Source organism: Rhamphochromis sp. 'chilingali', assembly GCF_963969265.1.
Source record: "Rhamphochromis sp. 'chilingali' genome assembly, chromosome: 2".
Taxonomy (NCBI): Eukaryota; Metazoa; Chordata; class Actinopteri; order Cichliformes; family Cichlidae; genus Rhamphochromis; species Rhamphochromis sp. 'chilingali'.
The window spans coordinates 29,879,082-29,902,787 of NC_137930.1; the positions used below are offsets into that span (position 1 = coordinate 29,879,082).

The 23,706-nt window shown below is 42.8% G+C and overlaps 2 protein-coding genes across 2 annotated transcripts; one reads left to right on the forward strand and one right to left on the reverse strand.

Annotated features, from left to right (window-relative positions):
• Positions 1–22: 22 nt before the first annotated feature.
• On the reverse strand, positions 23–6,328 carry LOC308392725 (SOSS complex subunit C-like). Its single transcript, XM_080875926.1, has 4 exons — positions 5,992–6,328; positions 2,351–2,447; positions 1,268–1,355; positions 23–502 (listed from the first exon to the last, which is right to left on the reverse strand). Exons 1-4 carry the CDS (start codon positions 6,014–6,016, stop codon positions 404–406), a joined length of 309 nt encoding a protein of 102 aa, XP_080732052.1. The 5' UTR covers positions 6,017–6,328; the 3' UTR covers positions 23–403.
• A 266-nt stretch (positions 6,329–6,594) lies between these two features.
• On the forward strand, positions 6,595–22,047 carry snx30 (sorting nexin family member 30). Its single transcript, XM_080874461.1, has 9 exons — positions 6,595–7,229; positions 10,573–10,788; positions 12,391–12,501; positions 12,618–12,776; positions 13,152–13,341; positions 14,659–14,858; positions 16,668–16,757; positions 17,102–17,254; positions 18,325–22,047. Exons 1-9 carry the CDS (start codon positions 7,095–7,097, stop codon positions 18,400–18,402), a joined length of 1,332 nt encoding a protein of 443 aa, XP_080730587.1. The 5' UTR covers positions 6,595–7,094; the 3' UTR covers positions 18,403–22,047.
• Positions 22,048–23,706: the final 1,659 nt, after the last annotated feature.

A 23,706-nucleotide genomic window follows, 5' to 3' on the forward strand; every position in this document is an offset into this window, starting at 1 on the left:
TTACAATAAACCACAAAAAAAGGTTTTTCCCTCCATTTATTAAATTGATATCTTTCACCCTCAAAGAACATCAGTGGGTGTGTTAGAGTCCAGAAGCACTCCTGTTATCATCTTTAATGTATGCAACATTTTTATTATCCACAGCAGAACGAAAACAGTCGAAATATAACCTTTACTGCAATGTTTCACGGCCATGTAGAACAGTCTTCTGATCCCTTGTGCAGGTTTTCTAAAATCAGCAACCAGCTTTCCTAGTCATGAAAATATAAGAGAGGTCATTTAACACTCCCCTGAGATCATTTACGACATCACAAACAGCTGTCCAAGATGAGAGACGTGGTGTGCGCCCAGCTTGTTCCAAAGCTGCGCCTCTCACACCAGAAGGTAGATCGGATGTAAAACGTCAAGACTCGGGCTCCAGGCGTGGAAGAACTGGGAGGATGAGGTTTCCAAATGAGGAGTCCTGAGTGATGAAGAAGCCTGAAGAATGTGCATGTGCATGCTGCAAGAAAAGAAATAAAGGTGTTAACTACAGGCTTGACAGCAGAGGGCCACCCAAACACGCAATCACACCACCAGCATGACATGAAGAATCTGTGTTTTCATTTATTCTGTTTTATCAGTTAACTTGTTGAGGTTGAATTTATATTGCCAGCCTGATAACAAATCATAGTTATTTCCCACTGTTAATGATATAGAAGGAGGATTAAATGCAGCTCATTTTTAAATCTAACCTCTAATCTACATTAGCACATACGCACTGCTAAGTGATACCCAGCTGGTATTTACTGGTATTTTCTTGTAACTGTAATTTACAAGAAATGCTGCCCTCAGATCTATCAGGCAGCTTTGAGACAGCATGCCTGAACCAATGATTAATTCACCAGCACTTAGTAAAAATATTTGGGATTTCAGATCACAGATGTGGGATCTGGCATTTGTTTATCCAGCAGATTAGCTCTTACACGCTCAGCACCAGCTGTAATCACTGTAACTGTAATCACAGCTGAGGACACAGTGATGTGGAGTCAAGCAGTAAACTTGTAAAATAAATGACTGGAACATTAAGGATCAATGACCTCACTGTCCCCCCCCCACACACACACACCTACACCTAAAAAAATAAAAAATAAATCCAGTATTAGTTGGGCTCCTATCAGAAGGCTCTTCTAATGTATGCTGTGTAGGATTGCTTGTAATCACTGTAAGATTCATAATGAGGAGGGGTAATGTGGTTGCACTTCTAGTAGCGTTTCTGGTGTCTTACCTGCAAGGCTGCTTTCTGCTGCGCAGCGATGTGCTGCTGTTCTGCGTTGTCCCTGAAGTCCTTAACACTGGGCCGGGCCAGCGAGATGCTACAGTGTTGAAGGGGAAAAGATGGCATGGAAGCATGTGAAAATTACCAAAGTCTTTTTTGTTCTGCCTGAACTCGGCTCTTTAAGCCTGACTAATGACAGGTTATATGTTGGTGTTCTAACATCATCATAATTATTGTTCCAGGACCATCGCTGCAAATGTCCAGTCACATTGTTGTGAAGTCATAACATTAGAGAAGAAAAAGGCAACTGGCGCCTTGTCATAATAATGAGGGCATTAAAGTTCAGGCTTCAGGATTTGAAGCAGCACAGAGCTTTACACACTCGGAGCATCTCTTAATATGTTATAACTGAAACAACAGGGGAAAAGCTGTGTCCCAAAAAAAATCGACTTTCCCACTGGACTGTTTACAATAAAATAAGCATATGGAGTGGTGAGCACACCTGTTCCCTCAGATGTTATTTGCCACATTTGTCAGGAGTCTCTCCACATCTCGGATGGCAATGAAACGTGTTTCACAAGGGGAAATCTGTACAACACTGTCCAGCTGTTGTTCCTTATTGCACTGCCGATACAAGCCAGCCATCTTGTTTAATGCTACTGGCAGGGAGGTGGGAGTTAAACTGAAAGAGGTAAATATGGTTCTGTGAATTCCCGGGAAACTGCCAGTCATGCTGGTCACTCGGAACATCTCGGCTCAAGAAGCTTCCTAGAGACTGGATGTAGGCTATAACATGGTATCTCAACCTGCATGCAGTGCAAGGAGACATATCCAACTTGATGTCTGGGAATTCACAGAACCAAAGTTACCTTCATAACTTGCGTGTGTCCTGTCCTTGGATGACCTCTTTCATGTTTTTGCATCACCGTTGTAGTTGATGGTCCATATGCAACAGTAATTATGATGTTGTAGGACCAATGCCAACACGAGGACATCAAATCATGACACATACTAATGTCCCAGGTAAGCTTTACACACAGACTTAATACCCCCCCCCCTTCTGTTACTTGGATTATGCTATACTACACCTACCTGGCTCCAGGAGTATTCATGGACTGACTCTGCATCAGTCGCCTCCTTTCCTTTTCCAGCTCTGCCAATATAGCCACCCGGGTCTTGTTTGGGAAGGCTGTATTACAAAAAAAAAAAAAAAGAGAGAGTAAGGGACAGCTAATAATGGCCACGTTTTTGGGTAATTACAATTGAATGTTGAATAAACATCCAAAAAGATTAAGCTAAACAGTGTTTAAGATTATTTAGGATCTTATTTATAGCAAGATTTACTAGAAAACACAATAAAAATGATTCTTGTGATCGTGGAGGTTCTTTTTTTTTTTTTGACTGTCCCGTTTGGTTTTTTTGCCATCAGAATTGTTGTCTAAAGGCAAAGAAAGACACCCAATGGATTTACTTTACCAAATGGACCATCCCAGCCTTGCCGTATTGGTCTATTTGATTCACCTTTGCTTTTATTGTTTATTTTGTTTTCATTTGCTGAACACGGGACAGACTTGACTGGAGAAAAGAAAAGGGAGAAAGAAAGAGGGAAAGAAAAAGAGCGGGGAAGAGGGGCGGTGATAAAGGGCAAAAACCAACAAAACAAACAGACAAAAAATACACATATCAGTCACCTGGATCACCTGTTGAGAAAGAAAAAAAGAGATAACAAGCAAAGAAAAAGAGAGCAATATAATAAACAACATCATCGCGATGATCTATGTGAAGATAACAGTAAATACTAAATATTAAATATTATTGTGCAGCACGCAAGATCGACAGCGCACAGTGTGCTTTGAGGTAGCAGCCAAAAAGAGTGTAGTTTGTGTGTGTGAGCACCCGTGTGTACACCTGTGAGCGTGAGTGCGCTTGTATTTAACAGGTTCCTTCATGTAATGATCTGCTAGAGGGTGTGGGGAGCCACAGCCCCGTCCTCCAGGGCATGAAGCAGGTATGGAGGAGATCAAGGCTCCAGACATCCAGAGGCCCCCAGAGCACAAGAGACCAAGGAAGACCAACAGAGGGGCAGCCGCGCCACTGTCCCAGAAAGAGCTGAGGAGAGCCCCAGATGAGGGGTCACTCAGCAGCCGCGGAGCAGAAGCCAGGGGGGGGGGGGGTTGCAGTGACGTGCCTGTAAGCTCCGCCGCAGCCAGCTGTGCCAGAGTGACCGAGCCCCAGGCCGAGGGCACCCCACCCCCGAAGGAGCCCGAGCGAGCCCCAGGCTCCGACAAGCACCCACCAGAAGTGAGCCGGTGGGTACCTGGACGCCCATCCCCGAACACAAAGAACCACCAACGCACCGATGTCTGAGGGCGTCTGCCACTGGCAGGGGGAGTGGTGGGGGGAGATAGGCCTCCAAACCTTGGAGGGCCTGAGATGTCCCCAGAGAGGTGGCGTCTGATACCCAACCTGACATATGGACACAGACAAACAGGCACACACAGATACAAACATCCATTCCCACCCTCATGCTCTCATATGCAATTACTCAGCACTCACCCAACGTGGAGACAGACATAAAGAGACACTGTACACACAATCACACTCCCCAAGTGTACTCTAAGCCCCGGGTCTAGGTCCCCCTGCCCCTGGAGGGGGAAACTGCACCCAGACCCAGGTGGTGTTACCCTTTTTCCTGGGGTGGGGAGAGGCAGACCGCCCCGACTCAGCAGCAGCAGGGAGGCCCCACACTCCAGACCCCAGTCGAACGGCCAACTCCTCCTAGCCCCCCCGCTCCAACAGGCTGCAGAGAACGGGGGTGAGAGAAGACTCCAAACCTCCCTCCACCCGCTCTTATGTAGTGTTGATGCATGTGTGTTCTAAGGTGCCTTTAAAACCCAGGAGGGCATGGAGCTACCTGCCAGAGAGCAGCAGGTAAGCGCATAGCCCCTCCTGATAGCCCTCAATGTCTACGTGTATTTAAAATTGAGAGGTGGGCAACGACGCCAGGGGTGAGGTATACACCCTGATGGTCTTTTGGATTCCGTGTAGCATGCCCAGCACCAAGGTCCTATATGTATGTGTTATGAGAGTGTGAGTAATGTGAATGTCTAAGTTGTGGGATAAAATTGAGGCACAGGCAGCCAGAAGGGGACGGGGGGGGGGGGGGGGGATGCCTCCCCTGCACCTTGGTGACACATCTTTACCCCAAGGCCCTGCATGTGGGGGTGATTGTGGTGGCGCGGGAAGAGGGAGGCAGCTGGAGATGGGGAGGGAAGGAAGGGAGGGGCGAGTGGCCCCTCCCTGGGGCCAGCTCCCCTGCTGACCCCAGTAGGCACCCCCACACTCTACAACCCACCAGGGAAAGGGGGCCCAGGCCCATCCGGACTGGGGGCCCAGTTCAGCAGTGCCGCCCGGCCCCACAGAGCCTGGGGCAGCCCACCTGACCCCACCGCAGAGAAAACTGCACCCACCCCGTCTTCCACTTATCTTCCAGACTACACAAGACAATAGACACCCAGGCTGAGATCTTCCTCCACCTCTCCTATATCTCTCCCCACCTGCAGAGTCACTTCCTGGAGAGAGGAGACATCCTGTAAGATGTAAAAGCCTCCCCCACCAATTGAAGAGCCCCCCAGGTGGCTTGATGCACCGGCGGCACCCTGTTCCAGGGCTGGGCCCCCATGCACCCACACACCCACAACCCTGGCGACACACCAACCAGGACCCAAGCCCCCAAGGCCCAGCCATGGCCCCAGCCCAGAGACGAGCACCCCCAGAACCCCGCCTGCCCTGGACACAACCAGGGACAGCCAGGCTCCCAGGTCAGTAACCCACGTCCGTCAGCACAGACCCTCCCCTAGCCCCGCTGCACGCAGCCACGAGGAAACAGTCACCTAAGAGCCAACAGAGCCCTTAACAGGCCATGACCGCAACCCCGGGTTGGGCCCTCCAAGGAAGACGCTTCTGGGGAACCCCCCGACGCCCCAAGCCTGTCCCTACCCCCACACCAATCACAACGGCGAAGGTAGGACCAAACTATGACCCCCCCCACCCCCACTAGGTGATGGAGCTGATCAAAGGAGCCCAGAGCAATTGATCTGATGTGGTGGCAGAGGCTGTATCAAGACTAATGTAACCTATTAGATAATTTCTATATTGGTTAGAATTAAGATTATTTTTATTTTTCCAGTTCATGAGGACTGTTTTCTTGGCTATGCATAGGGCAGTGAAAACCATATGGGCGATATTCTTTTCTGTAGTGACATTATCTAAGCTGCCCAACAAACACACTAAAGGGGAAATTGGAATGTTACATTTCAGACACTTTGATAAGTCTTCACATATCTCGCGCCAAAACTTCTGAACTGGTGGACAGAACCAAAGAGCGTGGATATAATTGTCCGGTGTATTGGTTTGGCAGTGTGAGCAGTTGTTGGTAGACGTAAAGCCCATCTTGAACATCCGATGACCTGTATAGTGCACTCTATGTAGTATTTTGTATTGAATTAATTGAAGACTGGGATTTCTAATTAAATAAAAGGTTTTTAAGCATATCTGAGACCAGAAGTTTAGGTCTAAGTTAACTGATAAATCCGCTTCCCATTCTTCGAGGTTCTTGCCCTATTCCTCCCTCATGGAGGGGGCTGTTTCAGGGTATCCAGAGCTGGTAGTTACGCCCCTGTATTCAGCAGCCGATTCTCAAGAACTTAAATGACCCAAAACAAATGAATTACCTTGTCCTGGAGGATTAGTAGTCATCTCAGAGAGTCGGAGAGGTCAACAGCGGACACCAAAAAACCCCAAACAGGTTATATTAACGGTCAAATGCTTGGTGTTTCCTTCCCGCTGCGATTGTTTCGACGCTACTGGAAACTGCTCATCGGTAAAAGTCCTCAACGGTGATTAATGTAAGTTAGTTAGAGAGAATAGACCATACAGGAGGACTTGGTGATGGACACCTCAGCAAGTGTCTTCGTAACAGACGATAAAACTCTCGACTGTGTATCTGTGCATCACCGCATTTTTGTTTCTTAAACGCGTGTACCGGTTTCACAATTACAAAAGACTGCAAAGGAAAGAGGACCCACTCTGCCTTTATTCAGGAAATTTAAAAAAGTATATATATATATATATACTTTTTTATATATATGAAATTATCTAATATATATATATATATATATATATATATATATATATATATATATATATATATATATATATATATATATATATATATATATATATAATCAACTAATTGATTTCTTTATATTTAAATAAGAATTTGGGATAGTAACAAGACATTTTGAGATACATTACTTGAAATTTTCAGACATAGTGGGAATTCTGACATAATAACTCAAAACTCTGAGGCATATAACTTAAAAATTTGAGATAACCTGAAATCTGAGGACAATAACCTGCAATTTTGATATAGTAATAATTTAAAATTTTGACTTAGCTTCTTGTGGTTTTTTTCCTGGGCCATTTGTAAACTATAACCTGTTTTGTTTCTTCATGTATTTCTGTAAAATATAAATCTGCTTGCAAATCTGTTCGTACATCTTCTTAGTAGACGATCTTCAGCGATTCCCTCGTCATTTGTCACGTGACTGACATGTTTACATCCAGGTTCTTCTCGTTTAACTTCCGGAACTGCGCAGTAGGAGTCAGCTGACAGTTGTGGTCAAGCAACCAGTGAAACATCTCAGCTGAAGAGACCCTGAACGGAGGAGGGGGGGAAAGCCTCTTTTTTGTCTCCAGAACCGTAACGGCCGCGGAGAAACGGACAGCCGTTACCTCCTTAGATACCCGGCCACGTCTTCCCGCCTTCCACGCAATGAGTATCAGCGCTCCGAGAGGCCTGGCCAGCTCGGGGCAAAAGCCCATCACGGAGATTCTCCACCCGCTGTCCGCCGCCGAGGAGCCGCTCTCCCCCGGGCCAGATGTCAACGTCAGCGGTGGAAGGGATAAGGTAGGATCTGATGGGGCTTCACCGACGGTGGGGGATGGAAAGAGGACGCTTACCCAAACAAAACCCCTCTTTGATTAAAGTGTTTTACGGCTGACGCCAGTGTTTATCATTCCCCCTGTTAATAAGTAGGAGAAAACCGATGCAAGTTTAAAGAGGAAACTGTGGAAAACACTCATTTCTGTTTGCATTTGAGGTTTTAGAGCACATGGCTGAACCCTCTGAGTCTGCCACTAAATCAGTGCTGAAACAGCAAATTCACCTAGTTTGGATATCTTGCCCAAATTAATCGACACAAACTCGCAAGTAAAACCGTATTTAAGATGGATTATGTGTGTACGTGGGCATGGCATCCATCTCAACCCCGGTGAGCTGAGTAAACAAAGTTGGGCCATCCAAGCATATCACATGGCTTTTATTCTCCCTGCTTCTGCTGCTGCTGTGTTTACTGTAGTAACAACTGTAGCAACCACTTTGATACTGAGGTTAATTATTGCCTACAGGAGATGCTGTAATACTGCCAGTATGAAGCTTCTTGGCATCATTATGGTTGTGGCTTTTCCTTGTACATGATTACCCAGGCCAAATGGGTCTGGCTCCTGTCAAACCATTTGTCCAGTCATTTTAACAAAATGGAAATGCCACAGGCTCCAGAGCAGGTCTAATATCATTCTATTTAGATAAGAGATCTTATTTTTCTTAGGATCTGGTGTATAATGTTAAACACCGAAATTGCATGCCTAAGGGTGCTTTTAGTTCCTTAAAGAAGCTGTAGGAAACAAACACCACAATAACCCATTAAGCATACTGCAGCTCAAGTGGTCTGAGTGGGAACTAATCAAAAGGGAACTGGACTCCTGCACCTCCCTTGCTGTCTGTTTTCAGGCTTCATAAACTCTGGTCAATGATGGAAGACTTTGGACAATCACAGGCTGTTTCAGACCAGATCAGGTGAACAGTACAAAGAGCAAAAAAGTGCAAAGGAAGTAGAATTCACTCAGGTAGAGTGGACAAACGCAAATGTGATGAGTCAAAGGTTCGATCCCAAAGTCTGTGGGGGAGATGGACGCCCAATCTTGAAAAATACACAAACATCCACGGCAAAAAAATTTGAGGGTGGGCAGGTGAGCAATAACACATCATATGTATAAAAAGATAATGACAGATGGAGGCTTTCTTTTATGATTAAAAATCCCAATTGCATCTGTCGGTGTGTGTACCGATGCAACAGATTTATCTAATAGGCGTGTGCCCATGTTGGTCTGTAGGGAGGGGTATGAAAGTGGTGCTAGATTGGATCAGTCACATAAAAATTGAAGTGCACATTTTCTTTATTACTGATTTTGATGTTCATTTGATTATTTTGAGGTCTGGGCTGTTGATAGGACAAAGCAAGGATTTACATTGTGTCACTTTGAGGTCTGAGAGAGAGTATGAAAGTGGTTGCATGAGCAAATTTAGCAAGTTCACAAGTGGCACAATTGCAGGCATTGGGACAGCAAAACAACTGATCACAGCAGCATAGGTCCTACTTGCTGCAGCTTTAACCTGCAAAAACAGGCACAGGTAGTTTGTGTTAACATAAACATGTATAATTTTTTTAAGTTGGCAAGTTCATATTTTAGGCGTGACCATAAGTGTTTAAAATATGCAAACATGTCCTTAAGGAGCAGCTGGTGTTATTTAGTGATAACAAAAAAAAGCTCAGGTGGAAATATTACATTGATGATGGTGAGGGTTAAATTCCATTCGGTGCTTGGTGACTCACTGACATGCTGTCGTGGCACTTGATGTATTTAGTAACACCTGTGCTCTAAATATCTGCTGATTGGCCACAATGCCGGGACTGGTTGTCACAAACATCTGTCAGCTCTGCCGTGTCTGTTAGACACATACAGTTTTCTTATTTTCCTCCTCACTGTCAGTGCGTACTGGACTCTCCTGTTGCTTATTAACATCAGCCCAATGCAATTATCTCAACTGTGATTACCAAAGCAGGTTAGCACCAAAGTGTTTAAAAAAAAAAAGAGAGAATTTACAGCATCAGCGCCCGTGTGTGTGTTTTCTGTGTGCACAGCAATGAGTGAAAGCAGTGTGAAGAAACTGTGTGGACAAACTGAGGGAAAGCACTTCTTTTGACAGCGATTGAAGTAGAAATTTATCCACAGACCCTCTTTTTCTTTTTTTTCTTTTTCTTTTTAAAGAAAAGGTAATTGTGCTTGAACATGAGCCTCTCACACAACGAAAGTAGTTCCTTTTCTCATGTGATGCCATAGAAGACTCTGACAGCCGCTGAGATTTGTCACCAGAAGTTCACAGAAAATCAAATGTTACATTACAAGTCCTCATTCCAGCGGTCCATAATAAAACTGTTTGTGTTATGTTGTTTCCTGCTAACAAAAATGATCCTTTGTGCAGTTTTTGGTTGCACCACTGATATTTTCACCCCTTATTTACATGTTTCTAGACAAGAATCAGAACAGAATTGGGGGAAAAGGCTTTTAGATACGCTGCCCCTGCTTCCTGGATCTGAATCTGGAGAAGGAACTGAAAGTATCAGAATTGGTTACCTTGGGGGAGTTTAAGTCCATCTTAAAGGAACGAGAGAATAACTCTTTTACTCAATGTGATTGTTTTTAATGTCGCTCTTAATTTGATCTGTTATTGTATATTTTTCACATGTTTGTATGGGATATTGTATTTGTTTTAAGTGTTATATACTTATGTGGTACATGTATTTTGACTTTTGTTGCCATGATGCCAGGTCTCTCTTGGAAATGAGATTTTTTTTACCTGGATAAATAAAGGACTAATAAATAAAAATAAAAGAATACATGCGTTTTCCTGCAATATGCATCCAAAAGTGCTCAACAAAAAGATAATAGAACAGCATTAAAATCTTCTCAACTTCAATTCCATGCCAGTACAGCTTTAATAATTCATGATCAATTTTCTCCCAACATACAGTGCGGGATATTGGCCCAGTGCACTCCTGAGACTGCACCTCTACTGTTAGCAGCACCTCTTAGTTAGTCTTCTAAACTATTATTTCTTAAGTAAGGCCCTTGGAAAGCAGTGACTTTTATATATTTACTTGGAAGATAAGATAAAAAAAAATTCTCAGTATTTCATGCCAGAGCTGTTTGTTTCCCTCCCATTATCCATCATTCAGTTAGGACAGTGTAGGAGATGTAGGATGTTTGCACGGGCCTAACAAGAGCGCCATTGACAGAGAGGGAAAAAAAACTGCAGTGGCAGCATCGGGATCTGTGTTTTACTCTTTGTTTGCAGAGTGCAGCATCTGTATTTTGGTGTCATGATGTTGTGGTTATCTGTTCACATGCAGGAAGTGGGGCTGACCAACGGGACGCCGGTTGAGACGCCGAGTCCGGCTTCTGCGTCCGTGCTGTTCAACAGGCTGCAGCTGGACGACGACTTGGACTCAGATGGCAGGGACCCCTACGCCGACACAGAAACCCACGACCTTTTCGTCACTGTCGACGACCCAAAGAAACACGTCTCCACCATGGAGACCTACATCACTTACAGAGTCTCCACCAAGGTCTGCTACAGGCTGGTGTCATGATAATGTGAACAAACTCTGTTTTATTTTATAGAAAATAATTGCTTAATTAAACTTTTATTTAGTGTTTTCTTGTATTTTTTTTTTCCTTTTTTCTTCGACCTGCATTTAATGATGGCGCAGAGCTTTAATGCAGCTGCTGGAGGTTCTGAAAAATCCTGTGCTGTAGTGTTAAAATGAATATTTAATTAGAAAAACATACCAGTGAGGAAGGTGTAAGTTAAAGATACTCTGTGGTGTTTTTGACTTGCAGTGCATTGTTTTTATGACTGTGTAGCAGTGCAGCAGCACAGGTAGGGAAGCTACCTAACAAGGATGTAAACAGAGGAAAATACACTTGACACATTTGTATGGGCTTTGTCCACAGAGCACTTTAACAACTTAAGATGTGTAGATAGGAATCAGGCTTTTCTTGATGAAGCTGTGAAAGGTTACATGGTGACAGCTCATAGACTCTTATATATTGCAGTGGGTGTATTTTGTCTGTTTAATCACTGAGCCCCCTTTTTTTTTTTTTTTTCTAAATTCAGTTTTCACATCTCTTAATTTCTGCTGTTTTAAGAGATTGCTGTTGTTAACCTCCAGTTTAAAGCCACAGACACACTGATGTTTTATCTCAAAAATACTGTGATGTAGAAATGTACATTAGTTATAGTTGCCAGCTTTTGTCACAGGAGCAGCAGCAGGCAAGAGAATGTTGCCACCTCCAGACAAAGAGAGAAATGGATGCTGGAGCAGAACTCATGTGTTAAATCTGTTAAATCTACACTTTTATGTGTATATGAGTTTTTTGTTTGTAAAGCTGTTGTTATTGCATTGTCCATTGTTAGAAAGGCATGGACACCAAATTCTGAACCCACAGTGAAACAAAGGGACAATTATGTGACAGATTGCCTGGTGCAATTTATTTTGCGGGTTTCGCGAGAAGGAGGGTAAGCCCGAAAATAAAAATCTAGAAAAATATTTGATATATGAGGCTAAAATTTCACAATGTATGTATGTCCACATTTTAAAACCATAAAGGTTTCAAGTAAATCAGAGGTGGTTGTGCAGAAAATGTTTAAATAATTTATTTGAGATGGAATGAACCGGTTAGACCTGAATTTGCTTGTGTCCTGATAAAACGGGTCGTTTCAGATACATGAACCTTTCCTGGAAAATGATATTCCGCAAGGGAGATTCTGTAACTTGTGTTTAGCGGGTGGATCCTCTGTTTTTTGTTTTTTTTTTTTTTTTTTTTCTTCAGCGCTTAATGACATAAACCGATTCAGTGGGGAGACATGTCCAAGCAACCTTTGACCCTTGATGTTCAGAGAGACAGGAAGTGCATTTTTGTGTGTGTACACATGCACTGCCTAGTGTGAATACTAAATGATTTTCCCATTTCTTTCTTTCTAAATTAACTTAAACTGTTACAAAATAACTCACAAACGGTGTAAAATTTACTCGGCCACAAAAGGCTGCGTTCATGGACCTGTTTGACTTTACCACCTTGTCACATGCTGGATTTTTCTAGCTCTTTCTTCCTTTTTTTTATATGAAGAATTTCATTTAGAAATGTTTGTGTGTGTTCTTCCTCAGACAACACGGATAGAGTTTGACCTGCCGGACTACTCTGTTCGGCGGCGCTATCAGGACTTTGACTGGCTGAGGACCAAGCTGGAGGACAGCCAGCCGACCCACCTCATCCCAGTAGGTTACACGAGCTTTGTTGCAACCAGCTGTGCCACTTGCCAATTAGAAACCTCTCACGCTCTCTTTTGCACTCCGGTCTTGTCCCCGCTCTGCCGTCGTCCTCCCATCTCCAGCCGTTACCAGAGAAGTTTGTGATGAAGGGCGTGGTCGATCGTTTTTCCGAGGAGTTTGTGGAGACGAGGATGAAGGCCCTGGACAAGTTCCTGAAACGAGTTGCAGACCACCCCGTCCTCTCCTTCAACCCTCATCTAAATGCTTTCCTGTCTGCCAAGGTGAGATGGGGGTCTCCCATGAAGAAAAGCAGTCCCACTAATATATGAATATAGGTCAAAAAGAAAGGAAAATCATGAGTGCTGTTGCGTGATAAATGAAAATTCAAAAGGCTCAACCTCAGCTGTAAGCTTTCAGAAAAATATAAAACCACAAAATTTAGACCTCTTATTTCCTTGCTTAAAATGTCTTTAAGCAAAGTTTTTGTTGCTCTCTTTAAGACGAAAGACCTTCAAATGGTCTTAATCGCCACCAATACTCGATCTCCACTGAGAAGAGGAGAGGAGACACGATTACCATCATATTTTCTTTACTGTCTAACCTTTTGAAACTTATGTGGCTGCCTATTTATATCAAGATCATGCTGTTGCTCGCAGGACCTCAACAAACGTCAGGGTCTGGCCCTGCTATCCAAAGTGGGTGAGTCTGTGAAGAACGTGGCTGGAGGCTACAAGCTGCGAGTGCGACCTCCTGAGTTCTGCGCCATGGGAGAGTACCTGGACACCTTTAACCAGAAACTGGGAACCATCGACCGGATCGCTCAGAGGATCCTCAAAGAGCAATCAGGTAAGGGGCCGAGGAAATATTATTTAAGCATGATAATTCTTCCTCCTTCATCTATTTTCCAGAGAAGTCTGAGCACAGATGCCCTTACATGCCTTTCATCAGTCACCTGCCCAGCTTTTCTGGAGAGAATCTGAGGTGTTTGTAGGCTAGCCAGGGAGACATAACCTATTCAGAGTGTCCTGGCTGGCCAGTGGTCTTCTCTTAGCTGGACATGCCTGAAATACCTCATGTAGGAGGCGTAGGAGGCTCGTATCATCATCAAAAGTCCCCGACACCTTTGCTGTTACATATGGTGAACTGTTTATCTATTTTTTTCCATTCTAAATTAAACCCACAAAAGGAGAAATAATTATGCTGAATCATAAAAAAAAAAAGAAGAAGCTAAAAACCAGAAGAGAAGCTTTCGTTTGTATAGGATGTTTTTATTTTACCAAATATATTAAACTCCATGCTGACCCTTAGATGTATAAAGCACTATGGCTGGATAAAGAGTTAAATTCTCTAGAGTTGCTTACCCCATTCGTGTATTTTAGGCACACGCAGGAAGCAGCCAAATTCATATGGTGCTGTGCTCTTTGCAGCGTAGCCTCAGTGACTATAGAGGAGCTATTTGTATGTTTACCACTGTGCTTGTGGTTACAGATGAACTTCATCGAGGCTACTTCTTCCAAATGTGTATTTTAGGCACCAGCAAGCAACGAGTGCATATAGTGCATTGGAGCTTGCTCTTTATATTACGTTTCTTGGCCATTTTGCTGGTAGCATTTTGTAGCATCGGCGTTTGAATTTCATGTGCGATCGTCCAGTCTGTACCGGGGACACAAGCAATGAGTTTTAGGATGAGTTGATATGCAGTATTGACTGTGGAGTGTGTTTGTTTGAAGAGGAATCCACAGACCTTTGGGCCTTGTGGTTGATAACTGCAGGCCTAACTCATGCATGAAAAGTGACTGTGTAAATAACTGCCACCAGCCACGTGAAGTGCTGCTCGGCACCATCTGTTCAAGTTGTAGACCAGTGGCTGTCCGCGGCGGCCTTGTTAGAGGAGATAAGATGGAAACTGATGACTGTAAATAATAAAGACCTGTGAGGTGATGGAGTGTAATCCAATCCAATTTTTTTTATAAAGCACTTTAAAATACCCAGCACAAGACCAAAGTGCTGTACAGAAAATAAGTTAAAAACAATAGTGTAAAAAAAAAACTATGCTTGTGGCTTTGCTGTGATTTATTTCCCAGCACTAGTACTCTGCAGTAACTCTGACTTTAAGAAGTCAGATCTGACCTAACCAACTCTTTCACCCCATCTCTCGACTAGAGTATCTAACTGAGCTACGCGAGTATGGTACAGTCTATGCCAGTTGGGCGGGGTCAGAGGAGGAGCTGCAGCGCCCTCTGGAGGGCGTGGCTGGCTGTGTGACGACGTGCTGCGGCGCGCTGGAGGACATGAGCGAGAACATGGGCCAGGACTTTCTACCCGTGCTCAGAGAATACATTCTCTACATCGAATCAATGAAGGTAGGGAGTTGGTGGCACTAAAAACGTGTAACGTCTGCTTGATGTGTCAAGAAAAGGGAACAAAATAAAGTGTTCTAATTTCTGCTAATTAGTCCCCGGGTGTAGGTTAAACAAAAATTTAGCGTTAACTGTTTAGAATTTTTTGGACATTTTATACTAACTCATAGTAATTAATTGGCTGATGATAACATTCATGGCCAGATGAGGCCTGTTCTCTTGTTATTTCATGACAGATAAAAGATCAACATGAAGTCCAAAGAGATATGCAAGTGAAAAAAGCGATTGTTAGGCTGAAAAGACAAAGCGAGAGAGTTGCTTAACTTGCTTGAAAAGAATGAAAGCCCTGGCAAGCTCATCAAAACCAAAAGACCCGAAAGAGCACAGAAAACAACTGAAGTCGATGATGACAGAATTATTTCCATGGCCAAGAAAACCTCCCTTCACAACATCTAACTAAGCCAAGAACACTCTTGAGATGGTGCGTACATCATTGTCAAGGTCTAAAATCAAGAGATGCCTTCATGAGTGTAAATAAAGAGGGTTTACAACAAGACGCAAACCACTGGTTACACTCTGGAGCACGAGGACCAGATTAGTATTGGCCAAAAAACTTCTTTGATGAACCGTTTACCAGAATGATGGGATGATGGGAAGTGAAACAAAAACAGCTCCTGACCTGGAGCATACAACATCATCTGTTATGGCTGCCTGTGAAACCAGGGCACTAATGTGTATTGATGCTGCTGATAGACGAGCAGGGTGAATTGGGAGTCATACAGGGCCGTACACTCAGCAAAATGGGGCAGAACTGATCAGACAGTGTTTAACAGTACAAATGGATAATGACGCAAAGCAAAACAACCAGGGGGTTTCTCAAGGCAAAGAAAGGGAATGTTTTTAAAAGTCAACCTGATGTCACTCCAGAGCGTGCTTTTCAGTTACTGAAGGCAAAAAACCCACTGAAGGATAAAATAAAGGCCTGGAAGGGAAACACAGCTTTTTGTGATGTCCATAGGTTCTACACTTTGGGTGGTCATTGACTGCAAAAGGGTTTCATGACAATCCTCATAAAATGATGTTAGCTTGTCCAGTTAGTTTTGAGCCTGTGGAGATGTGGGGTCTGTGTATAAACATAGCAATATTCCTCAACAGTTATTTTGTTAAACCAGAATTAAAGCAGAACATCTGCACTTCAACCACATCTCGACTGTGCAGGCAGAGAGAGGCAAAACTACAAAAACCGTGTCATTGTCTCAAACCTAGTGACAAAAAGAAGCAAACTTATGTGAAATTAAAATATTTTTGCCTGTTTCTTTCCAAACTAAAAAGAAAAAAAGATGTCTGGTTTGCTGAGCTAAAATTAGCAGAGGAAAGTTCTACTGAAGTTTTCCACTGTAAACACATTTATAGGTTTTGGATGGAAAAGAGTGGAAACGGCAGTTCTGCTTGGTTCGCAGGCACAAGCTTAAAAATGTGTAATGTTTAACCGTGGATTAGTTTCATTTATTTATAGCGGAGAACATAAGGAAGATACGCGGGGGCAGAAATTTACCCAGAACAGCATAAAGTGCGAGTCCTTCTGCCTGCACACAGTCGAGCAGCGACTGCTTTCATCACCTTTGAACCTGAATAGAGGAAGTATGGTGTGAGATTCTGCATGTGTCATGTCCTGTCCTCGCCAAGCTCCTGATTCAGCATCTCTGTCTCAGTTTAACAGTTTGCACATGTTGTCTTTCTTATAAAATACTTCGGACAGTGTCACATTAAGGGTGCAAAATAAAACGTATGACCTTCTCTGTCTGTTTACAGAATGTTTTAAGGAAGCGAGACCAGAGCCAAGCGGAGTACGAAGGCCGTCTAGAAGCAGCCGTATTGCGCAAACAAGAGGACAGAACGCCCGTGAGCCTTCCCCTTCCTTTCATCTGAATCTGCCGTTTCTGCATTTGTCACTTCTGGGAGCGTCTTTACTTTTCACTGGCATTCTTAGAATTGAAAACTTAATAAATTACAAGTTAAGAGATCATTCTTCAGGTGACCAGGTTAGATTTGTCGGATGTTAAATAAAGTTGTTCATTTTTATCTTTTGCCCATACAAACATCACAGGATTTAATACACACCCCATCCCCACCAACGCTCCTGCACCGCTCGAGCGGCGATGTTGTTTGTGATTCTTGTCCTGTAAATTAGTCCTGTATTATGTCCCCTATGGCTCCTGTAGCTGATGTTGTTTGTGTTATACCAGATACCAGCGGAGGTAGAGAAATGCCAGGACAAAATGGAGTGTTTCAACGCTGACCTGAAGGCAGACTGGGAGCGCTGGCAGAGCAACAAGAGACAAGACTTCAAGCAGCTTCTCACCGGCATGGCCGACAAAAACGTCACCCATTATGAAAAGGTACGCCTGTGTAATTTCTGTAAAAACACTCCAGCTTTTAGCCTCAGGCAGCACACGAGCTGTTCTTAAAGGTCACCGGAGACACTCCCACTGATACCAGTGTTTCCAGTTTTATAGTGGCATAAAGACTGAAAACAGTGGAGCAGTTAGGGAGACGCTAAATGATGTGCAGCCGTCGGGGGGGGGGAGGGTCAACAGATGACAAGAAGACAAACGCTAACCTCTCTCCAAAGTGATCCCATCTATTCATGCGTACAGAGTCTGCACTTAATTTAAGATATAAAAAACAGGTTCATTTTTTCAGTTTCTTATTATTTGAGTTTAAAAAAAAGTTTATGTAGACTAGAGAAATATTATTTAATGATGCGAGCACAACTCAGTATTACTATAAATGAACTTTAACTGTTGGTCGCCGTCGTTGCACTGATTACGCACAACTCTCACCTTGTTTTTGGTTTTCTCTACGTGGAAAACGCACATGCTTAGGATGAGCAGGCGTGCAGTCAGTCCACATAATTACCTCCTGTCCCGTTTTCTTGACTACAACTGTAGGATGTCATGAGGCCTAGGAAAGGTGTGAAAGACTTGCTAACAATATAATGATCTCAAGAAGATGGACTACAAATTCTCATCTTGTTTCTTTCATGTGCTTTAATTACAAAGGTTGTTTATTTGTTCTTCTCATGATCTCATGATCTTGTGTATGTTTATTTTTCAATGCATAAAAATAACAAACAGTATTTAGTTTGTTAGCCTTATCCTCCCTGAAATTTCTCTGAAACTGTTCAAGCGCATTCGCTCATTAGCCCGTAGAGACTGTTTTGTACTCATGTGTGAGTGCTAGAGCCATCTGACTTTTTTTTATTATCTGGTAGATCCTCAGCAGCCTCTGTGGCAGATGTGTGGAATCACTGTACAGATTTCTGAGCTCTCACTGTGAAAACATGACTTTTACAAACATAAATCTTTCAGAGCAGCCTCAGAACTCACCTAAATAATTCCAATCTTTCCCTTTTACCTCATTCTTTCCCCACGTCGGCCGACTCTTCGTCCTTCTCCGCCCTGCGCAGTGCCAGGCAGCGTGGGAGTCGCTCATAACTCTCCTCCAGGACAAACAGACTGAAGACAAAACGAGTGAGACGAACTGAAACATCTCTCTATCTCTTTCTCTCCGTCTCTCCACACACACTCTCTCGTTCATGCCACGGAAAAAGACCAACAGGGCAGCAGGTTTACCTGCTGGACTCGGGGCCCCTGTTCTCCTGTGAGATGATTCTATGAGGGGAGTCGTCTCCCTCTAAGATTTTGGTCCGCTAAGGAGGAAACATACGGTGCATTCGAGGACAGCTAGGAAAAGAGGAGAAACCTACTATGTATAGTTTTTGTTTCTTTTTTGACTTTTTCTACTTTATATTTCGAGTTAACAGTCGGTTGCCAACGCTGCTTTGTATTTATTTAACCGCAGTCTCTTACTCAACGCTCTCCCATTTTCATACTGAGAAAACTGTTCATGAAGGTGTTGCTGCTGTGTGGGTCTATGAAGTATCTTAGGTTTGTTTCAGATGTGTTCAAAACATCCTCAAGATGTTTTTTTTTTTTTTTCTTTGTCCTGCCAGGTTGTAAAAGCCTCTGGGAAATACGACAGTGAATGAACAGGAATTTACTCTCTTGTACTCAAAGCACCACACCTGTTGTTTTTTACTCTATACTTTTACCAAAGGTCACAAACTTCACCCCTGTCGTTCCTGCACCTGTTATTAAAAATAACCCACAAAAATCAGGTGGTATGTGAAAAATGTTCAAGTGGGACCTCTGCGTGTTTTCCCTAAGGGACACTTTAGTATGTCTTGGTTTTTGTTTTTGTTTTTTGCTACAAACCCTCACAGATAAATGGAGATAAACAGTGTTCAGCGATGACGATGAAGGTGCCTACAGAAGAAAACAAGGTCTTGCCATCTATAAATCACCATTTTGGGCTATAATCTCTGGTCTCACTAACTCAAATTTATGAGAAAATAACTTGAAATTTTGAGATTATAACTCAGATTTTTAAGTTACAGGTAGCAAAAAGTTTTTTGTTTGTTTTTTTGTTTGTTTTTTTTAAGTGATGGCAACAAGCTTCTATGGGCGTCTGAGCTGAACGCTGAGGTTTGTCTGAGAGGTCACTTTGTGGAAGGTGGAGTTTTTAAGAGAACAGCGGCTCCACCTTGTGGCCAAGCTCTTAATAGTTTTCTCCCATGCTTTTGAAATGAGGGGGAAGTGAAGAAGTGAGCTACCTCTTTTGGCTTCTCTTGATATCGTCTTTCTCTCACCATTCCCATTTATACCCTTCCTCTTCTTCTTTAAGCAAAGACTTACCTCAGTTGGTGACGTTAACGGTGCATTTGGTTCATAATAATAAGGTAAAGGCTCCAGTGGTAAGAAGACGTAAATGCTTTACCATTGGATTTTTTTTTTTTTTTTTAAATTAACTTATTATTATTTCCTTGCCTAAGTGATAAAACCCTGCACTGAAGCATGCATAACCATCCCTAAGAAAGCCATGAATCCTGAATATAAGGTGTCAGTGTGTTCATGCTGCTGGCTTACAGAGGAACTAAAACCTCTGGGGCTAGTGGAAAAATCCCTGCTGTGTCATGTTAAGAGTGAGACATTGCAAAAAACAAACAAACAAAAAACGACACCCTGAGCGATGCAACACATTACTTTAAATTCTTAAATTGCCTGTTTTAACCAAACGGGCTGAGACTGAGGTACTGAACAGCGTGGAAACCCTCTGCGGTGCAGCTCTGTTAGCAATCTGCTCAGCTGTGACTCATGGGATAATGAGGTGGAGCCCTGTATGTGAGGCACACTTTTTGCATCACACTCCTTTATTATTTTCCAACTCCTGAATGGGAAAAATCCCCTCACTGCAATCATAATATTTAAAACTTTCTGATTTACTGCCAACACAGGAAAGCTTATTCTGCTTTCCTTTTACTCTGAAAGTAGCTAAAACCTGACCAATGACGCCCAGGCAGACTCAGTCATGTGACATTTCCACAGTCACCACGTTTTGTCCTCCTGTTGGTTAAGAGTTTCTCCTTCACTGACAGGATTTCCAGACTAGAGCTGCTTTCAGATTTTGTTACAATCAAGTAAAGTAGCCGTCACATTACTGAGCCTGCGCCTCCATGCAACCAAATGCAAGCGCTGCAGCATCCCGACGAGGCGTCTGCAGCTGCCAGTGAACTGGGTTTATTTTGTTCTCTCTCTTTTTTTATTGTCCTTATCTACTTTTGCCTTTCACATTTTACCCTTAAGCTTTAAAAGAGTGAAGCAGCTACTCTGTAACTAGTAGAAGTCAACAATGTGAATAAAAAGTATCTTTATGGACGGAGGCAGCTGCAGTGGAGCGGCCTATGGATGCACCAGGGCTAAAAGGGAAAATCCAAAGATTTACTACGATCATTTTTGCCCATACTGTTGTCCTATAATAACTCCATTGCATTTGAATAGCTCAAACCTTAGAGTTTGACTGTAAAGTTCTAGTAGTAGTCCACTAGTAGTGCTATTGAGCAGTATTTGTAGCTGCTCCCACATTGATTGTACTCATACAAACACATCAGGTGCCAGCTTTTATCAATTAAAGGGATCATACATCTGTTTATACTAAAGAAAACCCCAGATCGGTTTAAAAACATTAAATGTTTGCTTGTAGCTAAAACTCACTGAACCCTGAGTGCAGTTTGAGAAGTAACTGGATGAAATGTAGCATAAATATTACAAAAAAAACTAAAACAAATAAATATAATAAAGCTTGAAAAACACATTTCCTGTTCTGTTTAAGGTATAACATTGGTATCTGCTGAGGATTGTGAGTTGTTGTTGTTACTTGATTTCTTATCATTAGGCACTGGTGCATCTGTAGAGCATCGCTTTGGTGTAAATGAAGTAATTGACATGTGAGACACACATTTATGAAACTGGAGGGCATCTTTGGGATTTATATGAGTGCATAAAGATTTAAAAGGGATTAGAGATGTGCACGAACAGTGTAAACCTGCCACAACCAAAACAGATTTACTTTTGATGCACATTAAACCTCCAACAATAGCTCTGTTTAGTGTGATCAATGTTCTCTATTAGCCAGTGCCCTAGTATTATTATTATTATTATTATTATTATTATTATACTACATGTGCCTGCTGAATTGTTTTGCACTAAATATGTAGCTCAAGGCCCTGGCAGAAACTTCTGCTGGGGAAAAAAATTGTTTTTCTTTCTAATTTAATTTGCTGAAAAATTGAAAACAAACTGGTCTAAAGTCAGTTGAGACACATTCAAAAAATGCTGTATATGAAGCTGATTCAGGTTAAATCCTTCAAACAGGGACGTCTGTTATGAGCCTGTTGGAGGGGAGAGTTTTCATTCAAATATTTCCAGGCCAAACATCCTCCACCCCCAATGCCTCACTCTTCCTCTCATCGTCCCGGCAGCGTGGATTCGCACATGAAGATAAGATCTGATTTTCAGCACATGATTAATAAAAGCGACCAAGTCAGTCTAAACCTCAGATCACTTTTTTGTCTGTTATGGTTTTGTTTTTTTTTAAAACCTCTGTTCCTCCTCATTGTGTGCTGTTTACGTTCAGAGCCCTTATTGTACATTTGGATGTTAATAACAATTTTGTTGTAATTATAAATAAGCTTGTACATTGATGTTGTTTTTGATGCAATTTATCTTTAACACAAATTGGGGTTTTTCTGATATATTGGACCAATAATAAAAAGAATGAGTGCATTTGATATTTTTCTGCTTCTGTAACTTTTCGTGTGTGTGTGTGTGTGTATTTATTTATGGTGCAACGATATTCGTATCGATATTGAACCGTTCGATACAGTGCTTTCGGTTCGGTACGCATATGTATCGAACAATACAAAATTTGTAATTTATTTTATCAATTTTCCTTCTGATGCTGTCTGTGTTGAGCGCTCAGTGGATCTGCGTTCGACTACTCCGCCTAGGCTCGACAGTGCAGCCTAGGCGGAGTAGTCGAATGCAGATTCACTGAGCGCTCAACACAGACAGCATCAGAAGGAAGAGCGCAGGGCAAGCTAGCGAGACAGAAGTTAAGCTCTCCTTACAACATGGACCTCCCCCACCCTCATTCAGATCTGGCGTTTGGAATTATTTTGGTTTTCATGTGACGTATGACCCTGAAGGTAAGGGAGTCATGGACTAAAGTAAAACAGTATGTTGGATGTGCCATGCAATGCTCAATTACATGGGTGGGAGCTAGTGTGTTAGCGCAGTTAGCTCGTTAAAGTGTTGGCCGTCTAGCCCCATGCACGGGGCGATCGGCGGTAGCTCGTTAACGGAGATTTGCCATGTTGTGGCGTTAAGGTCATTTCAACGAGATTAACCTGAAAGCACTAGTGGGAACACGACGAATATGACGGCACATTTACGCCGACATCATCCTAGTGCAAAGACAAGTGGAAGCAGACAAAAAAAAGCAAGCATGCTACTAACTTTAGCCGAGTCATTTAGACAGCTGTTAGCACATGATTCTCCTTATGCTGCTGAGAATATAGCCCAGAAGAAGCGGATAGTATAGCTTTTATTTTGGAAAGAGACATTTCTCTGTAATAAACTCTCTTTTCCAAAGATGAGTGATTCCTCAATCAGATACAGGGCTCGCAATATCGCTAGCCCGACGTCCTGGAGCTAGCGATTTTTTCAGTCGGGGTACCAAAATCTATCTCTGCCCTGCCCGTCGGGCTATTGTAGGAAGGAAAAATATATGTCAATGCTTTTGCATTCTTTCGGAAATGTAGCTGGGTAATTATGTCATTGGCATCGGTGAGCCACTGTCAATATGTGACATATTGAAATCGCGTTTGAATTTGCGCTTGTTTTTTTGCTTTCACTTTGCAATCGTGCGAACTGTGTATAGAGAGCGACAGCACTGATCTGTGAGTGATGATAATTTGTGCACCAATTCCTCTGACATCGTCTTATTAATCGTTAGCTTACTATGCAAACATGACAAGTGAAATCTCCCGCAGCTTAAACATGTGAGAGGTTGATCGCGCAGAGAATCGCTGAGCTTATGTGAGTGCGTGTGTAAAAGCAGCAGGATTTATATTTGACTATGATGACCTGGATGACTGAGAACCTTCACAGACAGATATATATTTTAGTTCTGCTGAGCCAAATAAGATAGGTCAGGGTGAAGAAGTGACAGCCAAAGAAAAGCTTACCACAAAACGGAGAAGTTATGACAAATCAGACTATAAGGCAAAAAGAAAGTGCAGCTTTATGGTTTCATGGACAAAAGAATTTCTGTGGCTGCGATATGATGAGCTAAATAACCAGGGCTGCACATAAGTGGTCCGCAGGTGCGCATTCGCTGTCAAAATAAAAAACACGCACAAGGGTTCGGGTTAAATTTAAAAACTGTACTT

What these genes read in the sequence shown, in the direction of transcription:
- LOC308392725 (XM_080875926.1), bottom strand. Translation starts at nt 6,016, where the DNA reads ATGACTACTAATCCTCCAGGACAAG. An exon ending in TACTAATCCTCCAGGACAAG is followed by an intron (nt 2,448 to 5,991) that starts GTAATTCATTTG and finishes TTTGTAATACAG; the next exon opens with CCTTCCCAAACAAGACCCGG. An exon ending in AGCAGAAAGCAGCCTTGCAG is followed by an intron (nt 503 to 1,267) that starts GTAAGACACCAG and finishes CTTTTCTTGCAG; the next exon opens with CATGCACATGCACATTCTTC.
- snx30 (XM_080874461.1), top strand. Translation starts at nt 7,095, where the DNA reads ATGAGTATCAGCGCTCCGAGAGGCCTGGCCAGCTCGGGGCAAAAGCCC. An exon ending in AGCCGACCCACCTCATCCCA is followed by an intron (nt 12,502 to 12,617) that starts GTAGGTTACACG and finishes TCCCATCTCCAG; the next exon opens with CCGTTACCAGAGAAGTTTGT. An exon ending in ACGTCACCCATTATGAAAAG is followed by an intron (nt 17,255 to 18,324) that starts GTACGCCTGTGT and finishes CGCCCTGCGCAG; the next exon opens with TGCCAGGCAGCGTGGGAGTC.